General features: G+C 35.3%; 1 protein-coding gene across 1 annotated transcript; it reads left to right on the top strand.

The window, feature by feature from the left end:
- Nucleotides 1-646: 646 nt before the first annotated feature.
- On the top strand, nt 647-1,854 carry LOC129894566 (probable WRKY transcription factor 27). Its single transcript, XM_055970264.1, has 3 exons — nt 647-1,044; nt 1,120-1,233; nt 1,392-1,854. The coding sequence occupies exons 1-3, from the start codon at nt 647-649 to the stop codon at nt 1,852-1,854; spliced, it is 975 nt and encodes a 324-aa protein (XP_055826239.1).
- The last annotated feature ends 23,754 nt before the right edge of the window (nt 1,855-25,608 follow it).

Raw genomic sequence — 25,608 nt, 5'->3', positions numbered from 1 at the left:
TGTGTAGGAAAAACCACAATAAAGAGGCAACCGGCCGTGGTCAGAGGATGCGACTGTTAGTTTATGTTTTTTCCTGCAAAGCGCTTTATAAGTGGAAAATTAGAAGGAAAAATTAAAAATTATCAATTTTAACCCAGTAGAGTGCCACATCATCGAATTGAGGATCTTCTTATATATATATATATATATATATATATATATATATATATATATAAAAGATTTTCTAATGTGAAAACATTATATATTTTCTAATGTGAAAGGTGTAAAATACATTATTCAAGAAAAATGTGAAGGCTACTTCGAACAAGGATATAGCTTGTGAAAATATTTGAAACATGAGATTATTTTTTGTCTTCTTCCCATGTACATGCCAATCCTACTCACCCTATAACAGAAAAAAAAAGATGTGCATTAAATGCTAAGTGAATGTGGATGTGGGGATGGGTAGGTACCCCTTTGAGCTTCTCTATATAATAAAAAAAATTTGTTTAGTTTTCTTCATCCCAGCAATTTACTCTCCACTCAAACATCTTTTTTATTCAGTTAGTTCTTTTATTTTTATATAACGATAACGATTGGGATATAGGCGCGATTGTAAGAAGCTGTAACATTCATAAACCAAAATGTTGTAGCTCTAAGTTTAGGCATGGAGTCAATGAATTTTGTAAATGATGATTGGAATTTTGACAAACTTTCACATGTTGATATGACTAAGTTTGATTGGTTTCCTGAAATTTTCCCTATGAACTTTCCAGTTGAGATCACCAACCCCACAACCTCGGTTCCTATAATCGTTGATCAGGTAATCATGGACCAAAACAATAACCAACAGTTATTAGAATACTTTCAGTCAGCCTCATTTAACCAACAAATCTTTCTTCCTTCTCCTCTTCCACCTTCAATTACAACGCTAGTGTATGAGCCAGCAACAATTGCGGCACCGCAAGAATGGATTGATCTGCAGCAACAATCCATGATGTCGGATAACATTCATCCTACATTCACCTTACCCATGATCACTCCTCTGATCCAAACTCATACAAAGTAAGTACTCTCTCCGTTTTATTTTATATGTTTGTGTTCACAGTTTTAAGTTTAGTATTTTTAATTTGAAATCAGAAAAAATCAGCCAATAAAAACTACCTATGAACTGATGGGAGAGGAACTCACAAATGATTCATGGACGTGGAACAAGAATGGTGAGAAGCGAATCAAAAGTTCTCAATTTTTGAGGTTTGCTCTTTTCACTATTTTTTCATGTTATAAAAAGTTTTAAGTTATCAAATTTTGTGACAAAAAAATAAAAGTTACATTAATAATTGTATAGAGACACATAATTTTTTTGGATCTATCCTGATTATTATTTTGTATGTATATATGTGACATAACAGGAACTACTATAAGTGTGCTACATTAAAAGACCGCAAAGCAAAGAAACAAATTGAGAAAAGCCCAAGGGGTGAAAACCTTTTCTTAGTGACCTATTATGGTGAACACAATCATCCTCCACCCATTAACCGTAGGTCTCACGCTGGCTGGAATGGAAGTACGAAACACAATCTTCCGAAAGGCATAAATATTGTGCCCAAAGCATTAAGTTTGAATTCATCAACGTCGTCGTCGTTCAAACGCTCTAAACGTTCCAAGGTTGTTTCTTCTCCAATCGGCCCAACTATGCCTATGATTGAAATTGAGAGCGCATCCCCAAACAAAGACAAAATTGTGGTTGTGGCGACGGAGAACGAAGGTGATGACAGAGAGGAGAAAAACGTTATTTTGATTCTTGACAAATTCGTGAGTGAAGATATTCTCGTGGGCTTTGAAGAACTCAATGGAGTTACTACTTCCACCTAATGGGAATGAAAATGACAGAGAATTTTGTCTTGAGTCATGTTTCTATTTTAGTTTTTCGTTATTCTCTTTTGTTTTCAAATGTGGCAATCTAATTTAGTCCCTGTTGTAAGTAGTTGTTCCATTTTCTCAAATAGTTCTTTCTTTCAGAAAAATCATTTGACTCAGTTTATACATTGGAATTCAAGATTAAATTTGGCATATATTTTCAATTATCCTTAACATTAAAGAAGTAGTAGTTCATTTTTATACCACTCAAATTGAAAAACAAAATCCAATGAATAGGTGTAACTTTGTCATTATACCTTATATTTATTATTTGAAAAAAAAATGATATTTTCAGGCTTCTTAAATAAAAATAAAGATCTCTTACGTATAAAAATCTCTAGTAAAAAAATATAAAACTAAAAATATGTTTGTAAAAGACTACAAAATCAAATATCCTGTTAAAATGGAAAGAAGGGAGTGTGTGTGTTTGTTATATATATATATAGAGAGGTTTCCGACGTTATTTTCACGCTAAATATTTTTGAATTATTATAACAGGTCTTAATGAAAATTTTAAATTCGTCACTAGTATCAACTAAACAAATTCTTTAACAGTAAAGGGCTGAAGTTCATATAAATAAATTTATAGATGAGTTTTTTTATGTTATACATGCATTCACCGTGTTAAGAGAATTTTCACACTTAAAAAACAATTATATATTCTTGTGGATTAATATTAATTTGAAATATAGAATAAGTAATTTGTCATAGTAATCTGTTAAATTATATTTGATGGTATAGATTTTTATTCTTTATATGATCAATGGTTTATAAATATCTTAGCTATCATTTTTATTTTCTTATTCCTAATTTAGAATTTTGCTAAAGGACAATTTTATAGTCAACTATCTTTGAGCGGAAAACATGTGTCAAATATATAACCCTAAATATTAGGATTAACAAAATCCTTGTGTCTAATATTGAATGCAATCTCTCTATATATATACATGTATAAACCGTTACAAATTTTGATCATTTGCATAATTAATGAAGTAATATTTTATTTTAATATTGAGCATTGTATTACTCCCTTCTGTCCATTTTACGTGTTATATTTTTTTCCATATTATTTAAGATAACATTAATTAAAGGGTAATTTGATTAAATTATTCTTATATACTTTCTGGCCTTAATTTAATACTACTCTCTTTTGCATCATATTAGTCTTTCTTTACATTTATTGAGTAAGGTTAAAGATGGAAATAATTAATTAATTTTATATTAATTTCTACAATTACTTACAAAAATAAGAATATCTAAAGACATATGTGTTCTTAAAATAGGTAATTTCTACATCACAATTCATGTATCATTATACATCGCACATTTTAGACTAAAATCATTTCCCTAATTATGTGAGAACACAATGTTTTATGTATTGAGTTGTTTTTTAATCTAATCTATGTATACAGTTGTACACTCCCTTCTCGAATATTTGAGTGAACACATAATGTTTTATACACTGAAACTTTCTTTTAATATAATTTGTGTAGGCTTTTGTATTCAATAAGCTTTCAAGTGTTGCGTCAAGTTGGAAAGTGCATGCGTGTAGTTTCCCTTTTCAATACATTACAACATTTAAAGTTCTAAAGCACCTATAGGCTATAGCATATGTTGTTGCTTCATCAGAAATACTAACATTTTTATGTGATGCGGTCATGTTGCATCAATAACTTTCGTAAAAAAATTTATTGATTATAACTATTGGCCTCACTTTGACATTCTTACAAAGTCAAGAAACATAAAATTATTGAAATTGCAAATTTTCTTTTCTTAGGGGACCTCTGTTTCACTATTTAAGATCTTTTTAAAAAAAGTTTAAATCTTAGATAATTTTTATTAAAAGGGTACATGAGATTACTATAGATTATCTTTTATCTTCTCTTTTATATGATAACTCACACTCACCCTGAAATGGAAAAGAACATTTAATGTGCACTAAATGTAAATTGAATGTGGATAATGCGGGAGCGGGTAGATACCTCCTAGTTCCTCTATATAATAAGCAAATACGGTTCACTTTTCTTCATCTCACCCTTTGATATCTAATTCCAATTTACTAATATTTTTCCTCAATTATTTCCTCTATAAGCCAGCCCCTCTTCGAATCTTTTTTCTCACTCCCTTCTTCTAAAAACACCATTAGTTTTTATAATAAGCACATTTTTAAATTTTTAAAGGTTTTTAGCCCCTATCTCATTTTTTTCTGCAGTTAACTAAATATAATTATATATAGATCTAAAATGGGGGATAATAATTGGGATATAAGCGGTGTGATAAGAAATTATAATATTAGTGGAACGAACAATGTTGTAGCTCCTAACTTTGGCTCGGGGACTCTATGCTCTGATACTAAGTTTGTCACGCCCCGAGAGGGTACCCTAGGCGTGGCCGGCACTCAGAAATTTGAATCACCTAATTTGGACTATCCTATGAAAAGTTATTCCCAAATTACTTTAGGCATGAGAGAACATAATCAAAATACTTTAAGCATGAGAGAACATGATCAAAATACTTTTAGAACATGATCAAAATACTTTAGAACATAATCAAAATACTTTAGGCATGAGAGAACATGATCAAAATACTTTTAGAACATGATCAAAATACTTTAGAACATGATCAAAATCTTTTCATGCCTTCATATAAGGACTTTTGATAAATCAACAATTTAATGCATTTACAAGCCAATATAAGTTAATATAAGATAGGTAATTAAATTTCAAATATTTAATAATCTGTGCATTTGGAATCATGATATTAAAAATCCATAAAGTTTCATGCTTGAATTAAATAGAAAACTTTGATAATTCATTTGGACTTCATGAAAGAAAAGATCCATGAATCAATAATATTTAGGGGGTGTTACAATATCTCCCCCTTGGAATCATTTGTCCTCGAATGAAGATGAAACTAGGAGACATCAAGAATGAGTATCATCAAGACATCAATTTCTCAAAAACTCCATGACTAAAATTCAAGAATATACATCGACTCAAAGGTAGGAGTAAGGAATATTACCTTGAACATCATCATCGGAAGGCACAAATAGATGAAGATATTTAGCCTTCATATCTTCTTCAGCTTCCCATGTAGCCTCTTCAACAAATTGATTTCGCCATAAGACTTTGACAGATGCTACTTCCTTAGTTCTTAATTTGCGAACCTGACGATCAAGAATCTGAACTGGAATCTCTTCATAACTCAAGCTCTCTTTCACCCCAATGCTCTCAGCTGGGACAACAAGTGAAGGATCTCCCAAACACTTCTTAAGCATAGAGATGTGAAACACGGGATGAATAGCAGCTAATTCTGGGGGCAACTTCAATTCATAGGCTACGTTACCTACCCTCCTCATAATCTAATAAGGATCAATGTAGCGAGGACTAAGCTTTCCTTTCTTTCCAAATCTCATCACACCCTTCATGGGTGAAACTTTCAAGTATACCCAATCGTATACTTCGAACTCTAAATCTCTCCTCCTAACATAAGTGTAGGATTTTTGGCGACTCTGAGCAGTCCTCAACCTTTCTTGGATGGTTTTCACCTTCTCCATAGCTTGGTGAACCAAGTCTGGTCCAATCAACTCAGCTTCACCAACTTCGAACCAACCAATTGGAGATCTACATCTCCTCCCATACAGAGCTTCATAAGGAGCCATTTGAATACTCGAATGGAAACTATTATTATATGCAAACTCAATAAGGGGTAAATGATCATCCCAATTACCTTTGAAGTCAATGACATAGGCTCTTAACATATCCTCCAAAGTCTGTATTGTACGCTCTGTCAGGCCCTTCTGAAATGACTTCCAAAATTAAGCAGTAAATTGAGTTCCCCTATCAGAGATGATAGACAAAGGAACTCCATGCAGTCTAACAATCTCTCTAAGATACAGTTTGGCATAATCCTCTGTAGTGTTTGTAGTCTTAACTGGCAAGAAATGAGCCGATTTGGTCATCCTATCCACAATCACCCAAATAGAGTCATGTTGTTTGCGGGTTCGTGGTAAACCAGTAATAAAGTCCATATTGATCATTTCCCACTTTCATTCTAGGATCTCTATATTCTGAGCCACTCCACAAGGCCTTTGGTGCTCAACCTTAACTTGTTGGCAGTTTGGGCACTTGGACACAAGCTCTTATATATCTCTCTTCATTCCACTCCACCAGTATACTTGTCTCAAGTCGTGGTACATCTTTGTTGAACCTGGGTGGATGGAATACCTGGAATTATAGGCTTTTTCCATGATTCTCTCTCGAATACCATCAATACTTGGAACACATAATCTCCCTTGATATCTCAACACTATATCTCCCCCTTTGGTAAAATCCATTACCTTCTGCTTGTGAACCTCATCCTTCAGTTGGAGAAGAATGGGATCTTGATCTTGCTTTTCTTTCACCTCTGCAACTAGAGATGATTCAGCTCCATTTCATACTATTGTACCACTCTCACTAGAGTCAATAAGTTGAACTCCCAAATGCGCAAGTCTATGCACTTCCTTTACCAACTCCTTCTTTTCCTCTTCCACATGGGTTGTACTCCCCATAGATAACCTGCTAAGAGCATCAACAACTACATTTGCTTTACCTGGGTGGTAAAGAATGCTCATGTCATAATTCTTGAGCAACTCTAGCCATCTCATCTGCCTCAAATTTAGCTCCTTCTGGCTGAATACATACTGTAAGCTCTTATGGTTTGTGAACACATCCACATGTACACCATAAAGATAGTGACGCCAAATCTTAATAGCAAATACTACAGATGCCAACTCAAGGTCATGAGTGGGGTAGTTTCTCTCATGAGTCTTAAGTTGTCTGGAGGCATAGGCAATGACCTTACCTTTCTGCATCAATACACATCCCAACCCAACTCTGGAAGCATCACAATAGATTACAAAACCATCCGTTCCTTCAGGTAGGGATAGTACTGGAGCAGTAGTCAATCTAGCTTTCAACTCTTGAAAACTTTTATCACAAATATCAGACCATTAAAACTTAGCCTTCTTCTGAGTCAGCTTAGTCAATGGTGAGGATATGGATGAAAATCCCTCAACAAACCTCTTGTAGTAACCAGCCAAACCTAAGAAACTCCTTATGTCGGTTGGAGATGTGGGTCGGGGCCAGATTTTAACTGCCTCAATCTTTTGAGTATCAACTTGAATTCCATCACTAGATATAATATGGCCTAGGAATGCTACAAACTCAAGCCAAAACTCACACTTCGAAAACTTAGCATACAACTCCCTCTCCTTAAGAGTTTGAAGGACAATCCTAAGGTGATTAACATGCTCACTCTTACTTCTAGAGTAGACCAAAATATCATCGATGAAGACAATTACAAACGTATCCAGGTATGGCTTGAATACCCGATTCATGAGGTCTATAAAAGCTGCTGGAGCATTTGTCAATCCAAAGGACATAACAAAAAACTCTAAAAAAACCATAGCGGGTTCGAAAAGTCGTCTTCGGGATGTCACATTCTTTCACTTTCAACTGGTGATAGCCTGATCTGAGGTCTATCTTAGAGAAGCATGTGGCACCCTGAAGTTGGTCAAATAAATCATCTATTCTGGGGAGAGGATACTTGTTCTTTATGGTGACCTTGTTTAGTTGTCGGTAATCAATGCACATTCTAAGGGACCCATCTTTCTTTCGCACGAATAGGACAGGAGCGCCCCAATATGAGACACTTGGCCTAATAAACCCCTTATCTAGGAGGTCTTTCAGTTGTTCTTTCAACTTTTTCAACTCAGCAGGAGCCATCCTATAAGGAGGAATAGAGATAGGTTGTGTATCAGGAAGGACATCAATACCAAAGTCTATCTCTCTATTAGGAGGGATTCCGGGTAGATCCTCGGGAAAGACTTCAAGAAACTCATTCACAATGGGAACTGACTCAGGAGATGGAGCCTGATCATTAATATTTTTGACTCGGACTATATGATATATACATCCCTTGGATATTAATTTTCTAGCCTTAAGGTAGGAAATAAATTTACCCTTAGGCACTACAAAACTCCTCTTCCACTCTAAGATAGGCTCATTTGGAAATTGAAACTTGACAATTCGGGTCCTACAATCATCTGAGGCATAACATGAATAAAGTCAATCCATGCCAAGAATTACATCAAAATCAACCATGTCTAACTCAACTAAGTCAGCCATGGTATACCTGTGATTGATTGACACAGTACAATCTCTATAGACCCTCTCAGCTAAGATAGACTCACCAACAGGAGTAGACACGCTGAAAGGCTCAAGAAGACACTCAGGAAGGATCTCAAATTTACTAGCCAAGTAAGGAGTCACAAAAGATAACGTAACACCCGGATCAAGTAATGCATACACATCAAAAGAAAGGACTCGGAGCATACCAGTAACAACATCGGGTGCATTCTCTTGGTCTTGGTGACTACCCATAGCATACAGACAGTTGGTTCCCCCGCCTGCACTTGAAGCTGCACCTCTATGATTACCTCTATTCTGTGGAGTTGCAGAAGAAAACTGAGCTCTACTACTTCTATCTCCCTGTCTCTTTGAAGGATACTCATTCTGGAAGTGACCTGTCTTTCCATATCCATAGAAAGCATTGGTGCCCACACGACACTCTCTTAAATGGAGCCTCCCACATCTAGCACATGGTGGTTTACCTCTAGAACCTTGAGCCATACTTAATTGGGACTGAGAACCCTGAGCTCGGAAGTTTTGGTGACTCAGCGACCTCTGATCATACCTGGTATTAGGTGTAAAACCATTTGTTGGGGAAGGTACATAATTAGAAGACCTCTTTTGAAAAAAAGACTTGTTACCCTTCCCTTGCTTCTGCTCATTCTCATGCCCAGCAGACTTAGCCTTCTTGCTTAGGTATTTCTCTCGGTCCTTTTTCTTGTTATCCTCAACTTGATGAGCATACACCATCAATCTAGAAAAATCCATGTCAGAAATCATTAACATTGCCTTACATTCTTTCTTTATATGTTTGCCTAGGCCAGAGACAAACTTCCTCATCTTAGACCTCATATGAGGAATCATTTCTGGGGCATATTTGGACAACTGAATAAACTTCAAACTATACTCTTTCACAGTCATACTCTCCTTCTTGAGCTTCACAAACTTCTCAATCTTTGCTTCACATAGCTCTTGGGGAAATAAGTTATCAAAGAATGCTCTGTCAAACTCATCCCAAAGAGCAGGCTCCGCATCCTCACCTCTACTTTCTTCTCACTAGTTATACTAGACATTTGCCACATCCTTGAGCTGATAAGACACCAACTCAACCCCCTCGATCTTTGTAGCATGCATCGCTTTTAGTATCTTCCACATCTTATCAATGAAATTTTGGGGGTCTTCATCAACCTTGGAATCCGTGAAGACCGGTGGATTCATTCTCATAAAATCTCTAATCCTCGTGGCAGCAGATGACTCTTGATAACTAGAGCTAGGAGTTGGTAAACTCTGGCTACTATTTCGAGCAGCCACCAACTGGGTGAGCATAGCAATTGCTCCTCGAAAATCTTCCTCAAAAGTAGGAGTGGTCTGAACAGTAGGTACTTGGGGTACCTCAGTAGACCTTGCAGGTCGGCCCCTAGTTCTCCGTGGAGGCATCATTGACTGTGGAACCTCAATGCTGGCAGCGTTCCTCTGACTAGCTGAATGTTTAGGAGGCATGTCTGAAATGTGTAAATGTACGAATTATAAAAGAAATTGTTATAGAGTTAAACTCTATTGCACGAACTCAGATTATGAAAGAAGTGAAACAATTCCTAATGTCCAATAGCTTCCTGATTATAAGTGTGGTGCACAACACACCCATAAGCAATACTCTACTAGACACGGCTTCATAGACACCCTAGGACTCTTGAATTCTGTGCTTTGATACCAAGTTTGTCACGCCTTGAGAGGGTACCCTAGGCGTGGCCGGCACTCAGAAATTTGAATCACTTAATTTGGACTATCCTATGAAAAGTTATGCCCAAATTACTTTAGGCATGAGAGAACATAATCAAAATACTTTAGGCATGAGAGAACATAATCAAAACACTTTTAGAACATGATCAAAATAATTTAAAACATGATCAAAATACTTTAGAACATGATCAAAATACTTTAGGCATGAGAGAACATGATCAAAATACTTTTAGAACATGATCAAAATACTTTAGAACATGATCAAAATCTTTTCATACCTTCATATAAGGACTTTTGATAAATCAACAATTTAATGCATTTAAAAGCCAATATAAGTTAATATAAGATAGGTAATTAAATTTCAAATATTTAATAATCTATGGATTTGGAATCATGATATGAAAAATCCATAAAGTTTCATGCTTGAATTAAATAGAAAACTTTGATAATTCATTTGGACTTCATGAAAGAAAGGATCCATGAATCAATAATATTTAGGGGGTGTTACAATGTGGCTACACCACTGCCTGTACAACTGTTAATTGTTATAGAGTTAGAGTCACACTAGGATTGAGCTACTAAAATTCGACTAGGCTGCAATGACTTATATTAGCTGAAACTATGAATAACTTGTTTTAGCCTTGTGATCAATAGGAGATGTTTATACGTTGATTGAATACATTATATACTAAATACGTTGATTGTTAGTGGTGTTTCATGATAAATCTTCATAGCATCTATAATTGATTGATCTACATTATATACTAAATAACTTGTTCGCGCTTCGCACAACCATAAATAACTTGTTTTAGCCTTGTGATCAATAGGAGATGTTTATACATTGATTGAATATATTATATACTAAATACGTTGATTGTTAGTGGTGTTTCATGATAAATCTTCATAGCATCTTCTCCAAGTTAATATGATCAAATTAGTTGTCTGATGGAGTTCTCTATACCTGTATTCAAAATATGCTATCGATGAACTATGAATTCTTTATTGTAAAATGGACTTCTCCTGAACAATTTTTTTAATTATTATTATTATCATTACATTTACATGGTGGTGTTACTTGATGATAAAAAGACTTATCAATCCATCTAAAAACAACCATTAATCAGATCAAGGGCACTTGCATTAACTAACATAGAAGTCGTCTGAATCACTTTTGCCTGAAACTTGGCATCCGCTACTTATCCAGGAAGAAATACCTCTTAGCGATTGACGGTATTTGCTGGAGAGTATGTCACATCTTATCTTGGTCTTAATTAGTTGCATATTCTGTCAAACCAGCAACTACATTAACATATCTTAACTTGGTTGACTTTCCTGAAGCAATATTGGATATCCCACATTGAAATGGCCTAGCATCTAGGAAGTACTGTGAAAGGCCGCTCTCATTTGCGAGTTAGAAGTGGGTTGGTCTCTTAGCATGTTGACAATCACCGTTGAGTCCTCCGGTATGAAGATCACATACCCATTTTGGATGCACCACTCTACTATGAAGTTTGATGTCGTTGTCTTTAACACTTATAGATTTTTTCCATCTTCTTTATGGCATTGAGTCCGTATTTCAATTCACATGGAGATACATTACATCTAAAATGAAAAAAAAAACTCAAATGCTATGTAAAGTGTTATAACCATTTTAAATCTACAACTCATTTTCTCCGATTTCGACACTAATAGCAGCAAACTTTGACAAATGTCCTATCTCAATATATGAACAACAAATAAGATGAGGAAATTGAGACAATTATGTTAGAAGGTTGAACATACATTCTCCCCTCATTATTAAGAACACACATATTTTGCTTGTAAATAGAGTTGTAACAACAATATAGTCAATTTTGTATGTAAAAATCTACAAGTTTAAGGTAAGACTTTCCATTGAAATCATTTGAGCTAGCTATAATATTCAACAATAACAGGTAGCTATTTTCTAGTAATTTTAATTGCTGAGGTAAAAGCTGATATTGAACAAGGCAAAGAAGGAATTTAAAGTAAAATCATTGATTATCAGATGATAACAATGTGTTTATATTAGTGTGCCCCATTCAAGGAAGCCAAACAAATGCTCTTTGTAAAGATAAGAAAATAGTTTATCAGATTTAGTGATCTGATAAAGTATAAGAAAATACCACTACTAAAAAACTGTCAAAAAACAATGCAAAAAAGCGACGGACTGCGTCGCTTTTTTGGTCAAATTCGACAGAAAAGCGACGCAGTCACTTCCGTCGCTTTTTTGCTCAACGCTTTTAATAAAGCGACGGACTGCGTCGCTCGTAAATTTATTTTAAAAAAAATATATATATAAATAAAAAACGACGGACTGCGTCGTTTTATTTTTTAATTTTTAATTTTTTTTCCTGAAAAATGAGGGACAAAGGGTCCCTGTCCGTCGCTTTTGTTCTTGGTGTTCTTGAAAATTTTCAATTTCTAAAAAAAAATAAAAAAAAATCAGAAAAGTGACGGGCTAAAGGACCCTGTCCGTCGCTTTTACTGTGACAGCAGAAACCAAAAGTTCCTGCTGCCCACCTGCAATTAAAATGTAATTCAATAATAATCAATACAATCCAATACAACTAACCAACCAACAAAATACACAATATATATCATAACGAACATAATTCAACATTTCTAAAGTGCAAGTTGGATTTTATTAGACAATTAAAGTACAAACTAATTCCAATAAGTAAACTAACACTTTATCACTACAACAGACTCTAAAAATTCAAACATATCCTAAGAAATCAAACAAATCCTAAGTAAAATGCAAGTTTTTTACATTGAATAAAAAAACTAATATATACAATAACTAAAATTTAAGAGGAAAAAATACCTCGACTTTTTTCAATTAGATCTACGATGGAAGGGTTGGTGGTAGTGGCCTTGGCGGCGTCGAATATTGAAATATTTAATTAGATTGTACCTCTGCATTTAAAATTTTGTACAAAAATATTCAACCTTAATTAATTATTTCATGCATCCTAAGCTCAAGTATCTAAAGTTGAGAATTTATTCAAACCAAAATAATTTCTAACTACTTAATTAAAAAATTCTAAAGTTCAAGTTCTAAAATCTAAGTTCAAGTAAAAAAAATCCTAAAGTTCAAGTTTTAAATTGAAGTTCAAAATTCACAACTTAAAGTTTACATGCATATACTTGAAAAATTCAAGAATTCTCAAGTTCAACATTTCTAAAGTTCAAGTTGGTTTTTTTCTAAGTTAAAGTACAAACTTTCAAATTTCAAGTATAATTAAACTTCAAGTATTTAAATTTGAGAATTTATACAAACCAAACAAGTTCCTAAGCACTTCAAAAATCCTAAAATTCAAGTTCTAAAATCTAAGTTCAAGTTAAAAAATCATAAATTCCAAGTTCAAAATTTAAGTTGAAAGTTCACAATTTAAAGTTCATATATCCTACAATAATTCAACATTTCTAAAGTTTGAGCTTAATTAATTCTTAAAAACCACAATTCATGAAACCAAAGTTAATAACTTCATGAAAAATATAAATAATTCACAATTTCTAAAGTTCACAACCTAAGTTCAAATAAGTAAATGCTACACCAAAACAATTCTAAGTTCAACTTAAAAAATTCGGCCTAAAGTTCAAGCTCAAAGTTCTAAATTCAATACAAGTTATGATTAAGTTCTAAGTTGTAATTAGAAGCTCTAAATAAGTTCTAAGTTTCTAACCTCTAATTAGCTTCAATAATTACTTCTTAAATCTAATGTTTAACTTCAACAATACTTCAATTCAAATTAAAAAATACCCAAATTTACAATCTAATTAAAAAAAACCCAATTCAACTAAAACCCAAAAATCTTCATTCACTAATTCACAATTAAATATACAAACTAACAATGTTAGTAACTTTATGACTTCAAAAACACTTCAACTGCAATTCAAAAAAATCCAAATCACAAACTAATTCAAAATACCCCAATTCAAAGTAAAACCCAAAAATCAAAGCTATAGCTTTTTATTCACTAATTCACAATCAATGTTACAAATTAACTATGTTAACAACATATATTCAACAACATAAATGAAATAAACTAACTAAAAATTCAAAATTTTCTCAATTTACAACAAAAATAAAACCCTAACTAAGTTTAACAAGGAGAGAAAAAGAGAAGAGAGAGAGGGTCGGATGGAGTACCTGAGAGAGAGGGAGGGACGACGGCGGCGGAGATGCCAACGGAGAGCTGTGGCGGAGGTGGGATGAGCGTCGGGGTCGGGTTTTAGGGGAGGGGATCGAAGAGAGGGAGAGGGAGAGAGAGAGAGAGTTAAGAGAGTATAAAAAAATAAAAACAAATGGGAGAACCTGTGGTTGATATTTAGTAGGGGGCAACGGACAGCGTCGCAAAGTCTGTCGCTCCCTTTAAAAAAATTTGACCATAAAAGCGACGAACTAAGCGACGCCGTCCTTCGCTATTTTTTTAAAAAAAATTATAAATAATAAAATAAATTTTATAAAAAAAAATATTTAAAAATAATTTTTTTATTGAAAGCGACACCGTTTATATTAAATAATTAATTATTAATGAAAAATATTTTTGACGCAAAAATCCGCCAAAAAAGTGACGAACTTAGAGTCACCATCCCTCGCTTTTTAAAATAAAAAATAAAAAAATAAAAAAATAAAAATATAATAGACGGACGGTGTCCCTTTGTCTGTCGCTTTTTACCATCGATACAGTCCGTCGCTTTTCTTTCCATCATTTTTTCGTCATTTTTCAGTAGTGAAACTTTTGTGTTCACCTTACCTTCAATAGCAGAGGAAGATTCTATATTCTAACCAAATTGGGTATTGATTAACAGGAATGACACTATGCACATTTGGTATATCTTATGTTAGAATATTTTAAAATATATTTTGCCTTTAATAATATATTTTGAATATATTCTAATTAATATTGTATTTTTGTATTTATAGCAAGCATATATTTAGTTCCTTAGTTTTAACTATTAGTATCAATCCTTGTATTTAGCATATCTTATAATTTGTATTTATTGACCAAGTTATATGAAACTAAGCAAGCAATTCACTTCCTTCATGGTATCAGACTAGTACGATCTCCTAATCCTAGCCTCATCTATTCTTCTTCCTATCTCATTTCATCTCTTCTCATGGCAGATTCGCGCAAATTAAATTTCATCCCGCTCTCACCGTCACTAATATTAAGTCTCTCGTACCCGTAATATTAGACAATGAGCAAGGCTTGTATCATTCTTGGGCTACTTTGTTCATCAATCTAGCTAGGGTTTATGATCTTTACTATCATTTGGTTTCACCCATAGAAGCGTCGGCTCTAGCTGCCTACACTACGGCCAAGTCGGCTGATCCGGCTCTTTGGAAGCGTTTGGATGTTGTTATATTGCAATGTATTTACACTACCATTGCTCCTGATCTTCTTCTAGTTATCCTCAAACGCAATGACACAGCAGAAGACGTGTGGAACCGTCTTGAATCTCATTTTCAAGACAATAAAATCCTCCCGAGCCACCCATCTCGAGGAGGACTTTACGAACGTTTTTTTCGAAGGTTTCACCTCAATTGACAGTTATTGTAATTATTTACAATCTTTGGCGGACAGGTTGGCTAATGTTGATTCTCCGGTGACTAATAGTCATTTGGTTTTACGTCTTATCGGCTCTTTACTGGAGGCGTATAGTTGTACGGTGGATTTTATACAAAATCAAGAGCCATTGCCCCCCTTTGCAAGTTGTCGTTCCAGGTTGAAAATGGCTGAGCATACCATAAAGCTCGCCAAGCTCGTGAAAATAGTGTGTCCGGAAGTCGGGTCGATAGCGCTGCCATGGTTGCCACACCTTTTTCCTCTTCGAATGACTCATTTGCTAGCAACAAAAGAAACAACAATAATAAAAACAGGAATAATTCGAAATCAAATGACAAGAAAAAGGCGACTCAACAAAGCCCAAGTGGACCCAGTCTAAATCAGCCGCCACATTAGCAGCACCAGTGGCAACCACATCATCAGGGCCCTCCACGACAGTGGCAGACAAGGTGGCAGCCTAGTTGGGGCGGTTGGACAGTGCCTTCTTACCCGTTTCCTGCATTCCAGTGGTATCCAAGGCCCAATCTAGGGGCCCAACGCCCTTCAACCTATGGGGCCAGGTGTAGTTGGGCCCAGAACTCAATCTTTTAATGTTCTTGCAACTACTGTTCCTACCTACACACCCACTGATATTGAGACCGCTATGCATGTTCTTTCATTTTCTCAACCCGATGGGAACTACTACATGGATACCAGTGCTATATATCATATGACGGCGGATGCAGGTATTCTCTCTTCTTATTTTAATTCAAGCAATAAGCATCATAACATTGTTGTTGGTAGTGGTCATTTAATTCCAATTATTGGTCACAGTCACACTATTTTTCCCCCACCCTATCCACTATTTACCTTAAACAATATGTTACATACTCCAAAACTCATCAAAAATCTAGTCTCAGTTCATAAGTTTACCCTAGATAATATGGTTTCTATATCATTTGACCCTTTTGGTTTCTCTGTTAATGACTTACAGATGGGGAATAGACTAATGAGATGTGATATCACTGGAGACTTATATCCACTTTTCTCCAACTCTCAAGCCGTTTCTTACACCAATCAATCTACTTTTACTTCTTTGCCTTCGGATATTTGGCACAATCGTCTAGGTCACCCTGGCGATAATATACTTAAGTCTCTTTGTAGTAAAAAGTTTATTAATTGTAATAAGGCTTGTAAAACGTTTTGTTCTTCTTGTCCTCTTGGGAAACATTCTAAGCTACCTTTTTATGATTCGGTTTCATATATTTTTCTTCCATTCGATATTATTCATAGTGATCTTTGGACTTCTCCCATTATTAGTACTTCTGGCCATTGTTATTATGTTCTTTTTCTTGATGACTATAGTAAGTTTCTGTGGACATTTCCTATTGCCAAGAAATCTCAAGTCAAACACATTTTCTTAGTTTTTCATGCTTTAGTCAAAACTCAATTTGAACGTAATATTAAGACGTTTTAGTGTGACAATGGTACGGAGTACATAAATGGAACTTTTATGGAATTTTTTGAGAAACATGACATGTTTTTCCGTCTTTCATGCCCTCATACATCTCCTCAAAACGGCAAGGCCGAAAGACACATAAAATACATCAATAATATCATCCGAACTCTTTTTGCTCATGCATCCATGCCACTATCCTTTTGGCATCATGCACTCTCCATGGCCACATATCTTCTCAACATCCTTCCTTCCAAGGTATTGAATAACCAATCACCCGTTCAAATCTTATATCAAAGTTATCTAGATTATTCGAGTTTGCGTGTTTTTGGTTGCTTATGTTTCCCATTATTCCCCTTATCTACTATTCATAAATTACAAGAAAGGTCCACTCCTTGTGTTTATTTAGGTTCGGCTCCTAATCATCGTGGTTCAAAATGCTATGACATATCGAGTGGTAAAATTATAATTTGTCGTCATGTTTGTTTTGTTGAAACTGAATTTACATTCTCCAAACTTCACAAAATAAAACATTTGGATTATGATATTTTTAGTGACACTATTAATTCCCATTTAATATATCATTTGTCACAAAATTCCACTCAACCTACATTGCAAACTAACCCACCTAATCAACTGGATCAACCTGTGCAGCCCAAAACAAATTCGGCCTCTCTTCCTCAATCTGGGTCGCAGTCTAACACGGGCCTAGATCACACATCACCTCATGCTGCTTCTCCTTTAGCCCAACAATTATAATAGCCCACTCCATCTCTTCCTCTCTCTGACTCCATAACCTCAAGTAGTGGTGGTCTCCATGGCCCGTCATATCCTACACCCAGCCCAGTCTTGTAACACCCCCCATAAATCTTCATAGCATCTATAATTGATTGATCTACATTATATACTAAATAACTTGTTTGCGCTTCGCACAACCATAAATAACTTGTTTTAGCCTTGTGATCAATAGGAGATGTTTATACGTTGATTGAATATATTATATACTAAATATGTTGATTGTTAGTGGTGTTTCATGATAAATCTTCATAGCATCTATAATTGATTGATCTACATTATATACTAAATAACTTGTTCGCGCTTCGCACAACCATAAATAACTTGTTTTAGCCTTGTGATCAATAGGAGATGTTTATACGTTGATTGAATACATTATATACTAAATACGTTGATTGTTAGTGGTGTTTCATGATAAATCTTCATAGCATCTTCTCCAAGTTAATATGATCAAATTAGTTGTCTGATGGAGTTCTCTATACCTGTATTCAAAATATGCTACCAATGAACTATGAATTCTTTATTGTAAAATGGACTTCTCCTGAACAATTTTTTTAATTATTATTATTATCATTACATTTACATGGTGGTGTTACTTGATGATAAAAAGACTTATCAATCCATCTAAAAACAACCATTAATCAGATCGAGGGCACTTGCATTAACTAACATAGAAGTCGTCTGAATCACTTTTGCCTGAAACTTGGTATCCGCTACTTATTCAAGAAGAAATACCTCTTAACGGTTGACGGTATTTGCTGGAGAGTATGTCACATCTTATCTTGGTCTTAATTAGTTGCATATTCTGTCAAACCAGCAACTACATTAACATATCTTAACTTGGTTGACTTTCCTGAAGCAATATTGGATATCCCACATTGAAATGGCCTAGCATCTGGGAAGTACTTTGAAAAACCACTCTCATTTGCGAGTTAGAAGTGGGTTGGTCTCTTAGCATGTTGACAATCACCGTTGAGTCCTCCAGTATGAAGATCACATGCCCATTTTGGATGCACCACTCTACTATGAAGTTTGATGTCGTTGTCTTTAACACTTATAGCTTTTTTCCATCTTCTTTATGGCATTGAGTCCGTATTTCAATTCACATGGAGATACATTACGTCTACAATGAAAAAACAAACTCAAATGCTATGTAAAGCGTTATAACCATTTTAAATCTACAGCTCATTTTCTCCGATTTCGACACTAATAGCAGCAAACTTTGACAAATGTCCTATCTCAATATATGAACAACAAATAAGATGAGGAAATTGAGACAATAATGTTAGAAGGTTGAACATACATTCTCCCCTCATTATTAAGAACACACATATTTTGCTAGTAAATAGAGTTGTAACAACAATATAGTCAATTTTGTATGTAAAAATCTACAAGTTTAAGGTAAGACTTTCCATTGAAATCATTTGAGCTAGCTATAAAATTCAACAATAACAGGTAGCTATTTTCTAGTAATTTTAATTGCTGAGGTAAAAGCTGATGTTGAAGAAGGCAAAGAAGGAATTTAAAGTAAAATCATTGAATATCAGATGATAACAATGTATTTATATTAGTGTTCCCCATTCAAGGAAGCCAAACAAATGCTCTTTGTAAAGTCGTTTATAACCTTCTTAAACAGAGGTTAAAAGACATTGAAAACACAAGTTGAGAACTCAACTGATATCATTCAACTTCTGTTAAAGGAAAGAACTTTTGGCTATATTACCAAAGTCCACAGGGAAAAATAGCTCAAGAAAGCAGAAATCCTTTTGAGTTCTCCCATTGAGGCTTCAACATGAATCATGACATAAAAAGATTAGTTTTTGTGAAAACAAATTGTATGCAATTTGTGATGACATTAAAAAGGAAAGATAAGAAAATAGTTTATCAGATTTAGTGATTTGATAATGTATAAGAAAATACTTTTGTGTTCTCCTTACCATCAATAGCAGAGAAAGATTTTATATTCTAACCAAATTGGGTATTGATTAACAGGAATGACACTATGCACATTTGGTATATCTTATATCTCGTAACTTCCATTATTGTTAGTTGCATTAATGGAAAATTGTTTTTTTATTTGCAAGGGAAAAAAACTAAAGTAGAAGGTGAGGAATCAATTTTTAAAAAATAGTAGAAGTTCAAAATCTTTGAAGTGTCCCTCAAGTTCACCACTTAATTATATTTGAAACATAGATATACTTGAAAAGAGAATGAAACAATTGATTTAACAAAGGCCATAATATAATTCTGGAAGAATAATGTATTACAATGAACAAATATATCTTACATGCTGCAAATTGTAACACCCCACCAAAACTTTTCCCTAAGATTCGGACCTTTCTTGTATATGTGTAGGGTCGAAATCGATTATTGGGAAGTGTATGCATGAGTTAGGATGAGTTCCCAAGTAATTGAAGAGTGTTATAGGTGATGTAGGGTCATAAAGGACCCCTAGTACCAAGTTAAATCCAAAAGATTCATCGTGGCTAAGTTTTAGGATGAGATCGTATAAGGGGTCGACTTTTAATGACCCTATCTTTTGAAAGACGACAATCTGGGTGGCCCACGACCTATAAATTAAAGGTCGTCGAGTCTTCTTTCCAACACCACCAAGAATGTAATTTTTGGAGTTTGGAGTCAAAAGATATGACGATCCTAAAATGAACTAGCACGGTAGGAATTTCAGGCCTGGGTTGCAACTGCTGGAAATCTGGGCTTGGCACCACAGTGGCGCGATGCGCCACTATTGTGCTAGGAACAAGGCTCAGTAGTTTGGTCCCTGGCGCGGCGCGCCACTACGAGATGTGCAGGGTTCTCAAGCCTATTTTCCAGAACCCAGAAAACTTGGGCTTGGCGCAGTAAGGGCGCGATGCGCCACTATCGCGCCACAAAACAGCCTCAGTAGTTTGGTCCCTAGCGCGATGCGCCACTATTGGGTTGTAGGGTTTTTTAAGCCGATTTGACTTGGCGCTGTAGTGGCGCGATGTGCCACTATCGTGCCAAGTATGTTTTGGGCCTATTTTCCAGATTTTAGAGAAAGGGCAATTTGGGTATTTCCCCAAATTATATATACACAGCCTTGGGACATTTTTTGGACCATTTTTAGTCCCTCTCTCTCTCTAAAATCCCTAGAAAATTTCCCTCTCCTCTTCTTCTTTTCCAAATCCATTTCCAACAAGGGTTGCTTCAAGAACTTTAAAGAATTCAAGTTCCCATTGAAGACCCAGCATCAAGGTTTTCTTTAAGTCTTCACTAAGGTATGTAAGGCTACTCAAAACATGGGTTGAGTCCACCCATGTGCCCTACACTTTCTTTGAGGTTAAATGTTCATAAGAATGAAGTTTCTTGATAGGCCTATGTCCAAATGAGTCTTGTCATCCATTAATGTGATTCTTGTTATGTTGATGTTGTTGAGACAAGATATTTCTAGAAAGAACCTTCATGTGAGTATGAGTTGATGAAGATGAGTTGTTAACATGCTTTATTGATTTTCTTAACTATGTGGATTATGACAAAAATGCTAATTCTCTTAAATATGTTGTTCATTTTTAATTGTTGATCTAAAACCTTGGAGTTGTGATGAGTTTCAAAGATGTGTTAAATGAATAGAGAAATGGTTGGATATGTTTGTATGATGTCATAAGTGTATATTTAAATTTACTCTTGAATGATATGATTGGAATCGGTTGGATAGTATGATTGGGAGATGTTTGATGATGATAGAGTTGATGAGTCGACAAGGTTCTAAATGAGACTTGTCGATATGATTTGATTGAGTTGATTAGATAGAGTTTTATGAGCATTGAGTCTTGGGAGGAGTATCGAGCACCAAATTGGGCAAGAGTATAGTCCATACTCGAACCCAATAACTACGTCGCCAAACATAGGAGGGGATTAAATTATTAAAGTCGGATACTTCCCCAAAATTATTATCCTGACATTATAGGACTTGGTTGGATTGGATCCATGATTGGTTGATTCATTCATACCCTGGCAAAGTATAAACGGACGCGGCAACAACGTCGGTTTGTTGTACTATCACTAGCTCATAAGTGATGGTTGTCGGATAAGAGAAACTCCCACATAGGTCTTAATAGTAGTCTGAGTTGGATTGAGTTGAATTTTATATGATTTGGTCCCGTCTAAACTATATTCTTGCTTATAATTAGGATGCTTGTCGAGTTGTAGCTCTTTTTGAGTTGAGATCCCTGAATTGATTTGGTCCTTTCTGATATTGTTTCATTCAACCATTTTACATACTCGTACATTCCATGTATTGACGCCATTTGGTCTGTATCGTTTCATGATGCAGACACAAGTACTAGAGATCATCAATCGGTGCACCGTTGAAGATCCACACACTCCCAACTACTTGGTGAGTCCTCCTAGTTTCTGGAGGATGTTGAGTTTCCTGTATAGTTTTGTGTTGTTTCCTTTATTTTGATTGTTGGTAGCCATGGACTTGTCATTGAAACCTCCTAGATTATTGATAAAGGCTTCATAGACCGGAGCGTAGAGATGTTGGATTGTTCTTTTGAGTAGTTCTTCTCTAACTGTTGGTTGATTTGATAGTTATTTGGCCTTTGGCCCTAAATTATGAATAGTACTTCATTGATTGGGTCTTTCGCTGAGAGAATATGTTTGAATGAATGTGTGACTGGAATAGGTGGGTCGCTTGGAGGCCAGAAATGGATTTCGAGTGCCGGCCACGCCTAGGGTACCCTCCCGGGGTGTGACAAACATGGTATCAGAGTCGAGAGTTCAATAGTCCTAGGGAGTCTATGAAGTCGTGTCTAGTAGAGTCTTGCTTATGGGTGTGTTGTGCATCATACTTATAATCAGGAGGCTATAAGACATTAAGAATTGTTTCACTTCTTTCATACTATGAATTCGTGCGATAGAGTTAAACTCTATAAACTTTGTTACATCTCGCACTTTTGCGCATTCAGAAAGAAAAAAATTGACTTGCAAGGAAAGAGGTTATGATTTATTTTATTTAATACCAGTGTAATGTTCAAGGAAAAATTGAGGTAGAAATACGGAGGAAGGCCAAGGGAAAAATTTATGTGGAATTTTTGGAATGTAGTTTTGCAAATTACAAAGTAAAGACTTATAGTTTTGGGCTTAAGGAAAAAAATGATAATGACAATAAGAGAAGTTGAGGCCCAACACAAGAAATGGCCCAAGTTTTGGAAATTGAGTTCATTAATTAAGAGGCCCATTACCCATATACTATCTATATAGATATATTCTCTAGTTTGCTAGAAACTTCAAGAAAGCAAAGTCTAAAAGATGACTTAGTAGTCATCTTGTTTTCTATTCCTAGAATTTTCAAGAAACTTGGAGAAAAAAAGGGAAAAAAATAAGAAAGGAAAATTGGCATAGCTAGGGATTTTATCCCTTGAAATCTTGTTCCAAGAATTATTTTTTCTAGTATTCCAAGAAAGTTGAAGGCCCTAATCAACATAGAGGGATTGTTGGAACAAGAAGACCATTCATTCTTGCAAGGCACAATTCTAGCCAAATTGAAGAACTAAGTGGAAAAGGTATGGTTTCAATCTTCTTTATATGTTATGGATGGTTGGTATATGTTGTAGAGTGAAGAAATGGATGAAGTATATGAAAATATGTATGTGGGTGTTGGTCGTGTATGTGTGATGTTGTGTGGAAAGAATAGATTAATTTTATGTAGTATGTGGTTGTTGTTGCAAGGTATAGGAATGGATGGAAAATTCATGAAAATATGCATATAGTTGTTGTGGCCGAATATGGGGGTGGTTTGGCAAGTTATGGTGTATTGATTCTATTTAGTGTTTTAGTTGTTGTTATGGATTCTATGTTGCTAATAAAAGCTTAAGGATCCTTATAAAGTTGTAGTAGTTGGAGACTTGTTTTAGAAGTTTGTAAATTTAATATAATGTTCTTGCATATATGGAAACTAATATTGTTAGTATGATGTGGTTAGTGTGTAAATTATTAGGTTGTGGTAATTGAATTTAAAAGAAGGGATTAGATTGTTATTGTTCTTATTGGAATTGGAAGGTCTTGGAGAAAGTAGTATATTGATTTGGTATTGTTGTTGGTAATTTGACCGAGTTGAAATCTCGGATTGTTGTTGATAAAATTGGCCGAGTTAGATTCTCGGGGATGGTGTATTTACAGGGGAAGTGCTGTCCAAATTTTGGTAGAAAAAATGTTAGCTTAAGATGAGATTCTTGGATATCTATTGCTAATGTTGGCATTCATTAATCTTGTTATAGATTTTGGGAAGGCCAAGAGTTAAGTGGGATTGACTAAGGAAGTGGACAATGTATGTAAGGCTTACCCTTTTCTTTCAAGGCATGATCCCGAAGTTATGGTTTCATAAGTGCTTCCATACTTTCTTTGTTTTCAAAAGTTAGGTGTCAATGGTCCCAAGGGAATGACTACTTTTTCTATAACCCGTCAATGTTTTCCAAAATGTCTATAGCTTTCCAAGACAAAAGTTTACAGTATTACAAGCTTTTATGATAGTAACGATAGATATGTTTTACAACGACATTGATGACGTCGAGAATGAGAATATGTTATAATGGCTATGATAAGAACGGATTCATGTCTAAAAGGTTCTTGATATTACTCTCATCTTGATTTTTAAATAATAGTCTCATCTGATAACAATTATTCCTTCAAGGTGAGACGAAGCGACCATGATTAATCCATAATATAATCGAAGGTTACCAACCTTCCGTCACTCTGATAAATATGCGACTTTCATTGAGCTCTCATGCATGCTGTCTATATGTATATGTATATGTATATGGGGGATATGGGGAAGTGTATATGTGGCGCTATAGACGCATTCCCACCTGATCAGTTGGAGTAATTTTTATCCCGGACGTGGGATGCCCTGACGCGGGTCATATATGGGCGATATGACATGTTATATTTTCTATGTATATGAAAAAGAAATGTTTTTAAAGAAAAAGACAAGCATGCATGGCATTCGGCCTAAAAGGCACTCATCTATACAGGTTACTCTCTTATCTCCCTATATGTTCTATGATTCTATAATATGGTTGTTCATACCTTATGTTCTTTATTATACTGATTTTCATGCCTTACATACTCGGTACATTACTCGTACTGACGTCCCTTCTTGTGGATGCTACATTTCATGCCATGCAGGTAGGCAGCTGAACGAGTTCGGTCCTTAGGAGCTCCACTAGCAGTACACCAAGAGCGCTCCAGTTGTTTCGGAGCTTCATTTTATCAGTACTACTTTTGTGTATATATTTGGGCACGGCAGAAACCAACCCTCCTTGTGGTCATATGTGTCTTATTTAGAGGCTCGTAGACAGATATGTACAGCTAGATGTTTTGCAACTTTGTTCGTCGCTGTGTAATATGTTAGCAAAGTCTATTGACGCGTGGTTATAATTATTCTATTAACAATGGTATCTCTCATTCGGCCCACTCAATAGAAAGAATAGGATACGTATAGTAGGTGCTCGGAATAACACTTTCGGGTACCCATCGTAGCCCTAGTTAGGTCGTGACAAACTTCCTTTCTAATTTATGCGTTTATACGTTACAGATAATGCCTCCTAAATGTACTGCTAGCCAGAGGAATACTGATAACGCAGAGATGTCACAGTCAGAGGTACGCCTATCGAGGGCTAGAGGCCGACCGGCGAGGTATGCGAAGGCACCTCAAATGCCTACTACTCCACCTGCACCAACTTTGGAGGTAGACTTTTGAGGGGCAATTTCAATGCTCACTCAATTAGTGACTGCACGAAATGGTAACCAGAGTTTGCCAATTCTTAGCTCTAGTTCCCAAGAGTCGTCTGCCGCCGCCAGAATTCGAGACTTTCTGGGGATGAATCCGCCGGCATTCACAGGGTCTAAGGTTGATGAAGATCCCCAAAATTTTATTGATGAGATGTGGAAAATCCTGAAAGCTATGCATGCTACGAAGATTGAGGGGGTT

Source organism: Solanum dulcamara, chromosome 7, assembly GCF_947179165.1.
Source record: "Solanum dulcamara chromosome 7, daSolDulc1.2, whole genome shotgun sequence".
Lineage (NCBI taxonomy): Eukaryota > Viridiplantae > Streptophyta > Magnoliopsida > Solanales > Solanaceae > Solanum > Solanum dulcamara.
The sequence above is the reverse complement of the archived record's forward strand: the minus strand, read 5'-3'. Positions and strand labels throughout refer to the sequence as shown.

Bases quoted from the DNA above. Each gene is read 5' to 3' on its own strand.
- LOC129894566 (XM_055970264.1), top strand. From the start codon at position 647: ATGGAGTCAATGAATTTTGTAAATGATGATTGGAATTTTGACAAACTT. The intron at 1,045-1,119 runs GTAAGTACTCTC...ATTTGAAATCAG, and splicing joins CTGATCCAAACTCATACAAA to AAAAAATCAGCCAATAAAAA. The intron at 1,234-1,391 runs GTTTGCTCTTTT...GTGACATAACAG, and splicing joins AAAAGTTCTCAATTTTTGAG to GAACTACTATAAGTGTGCTA.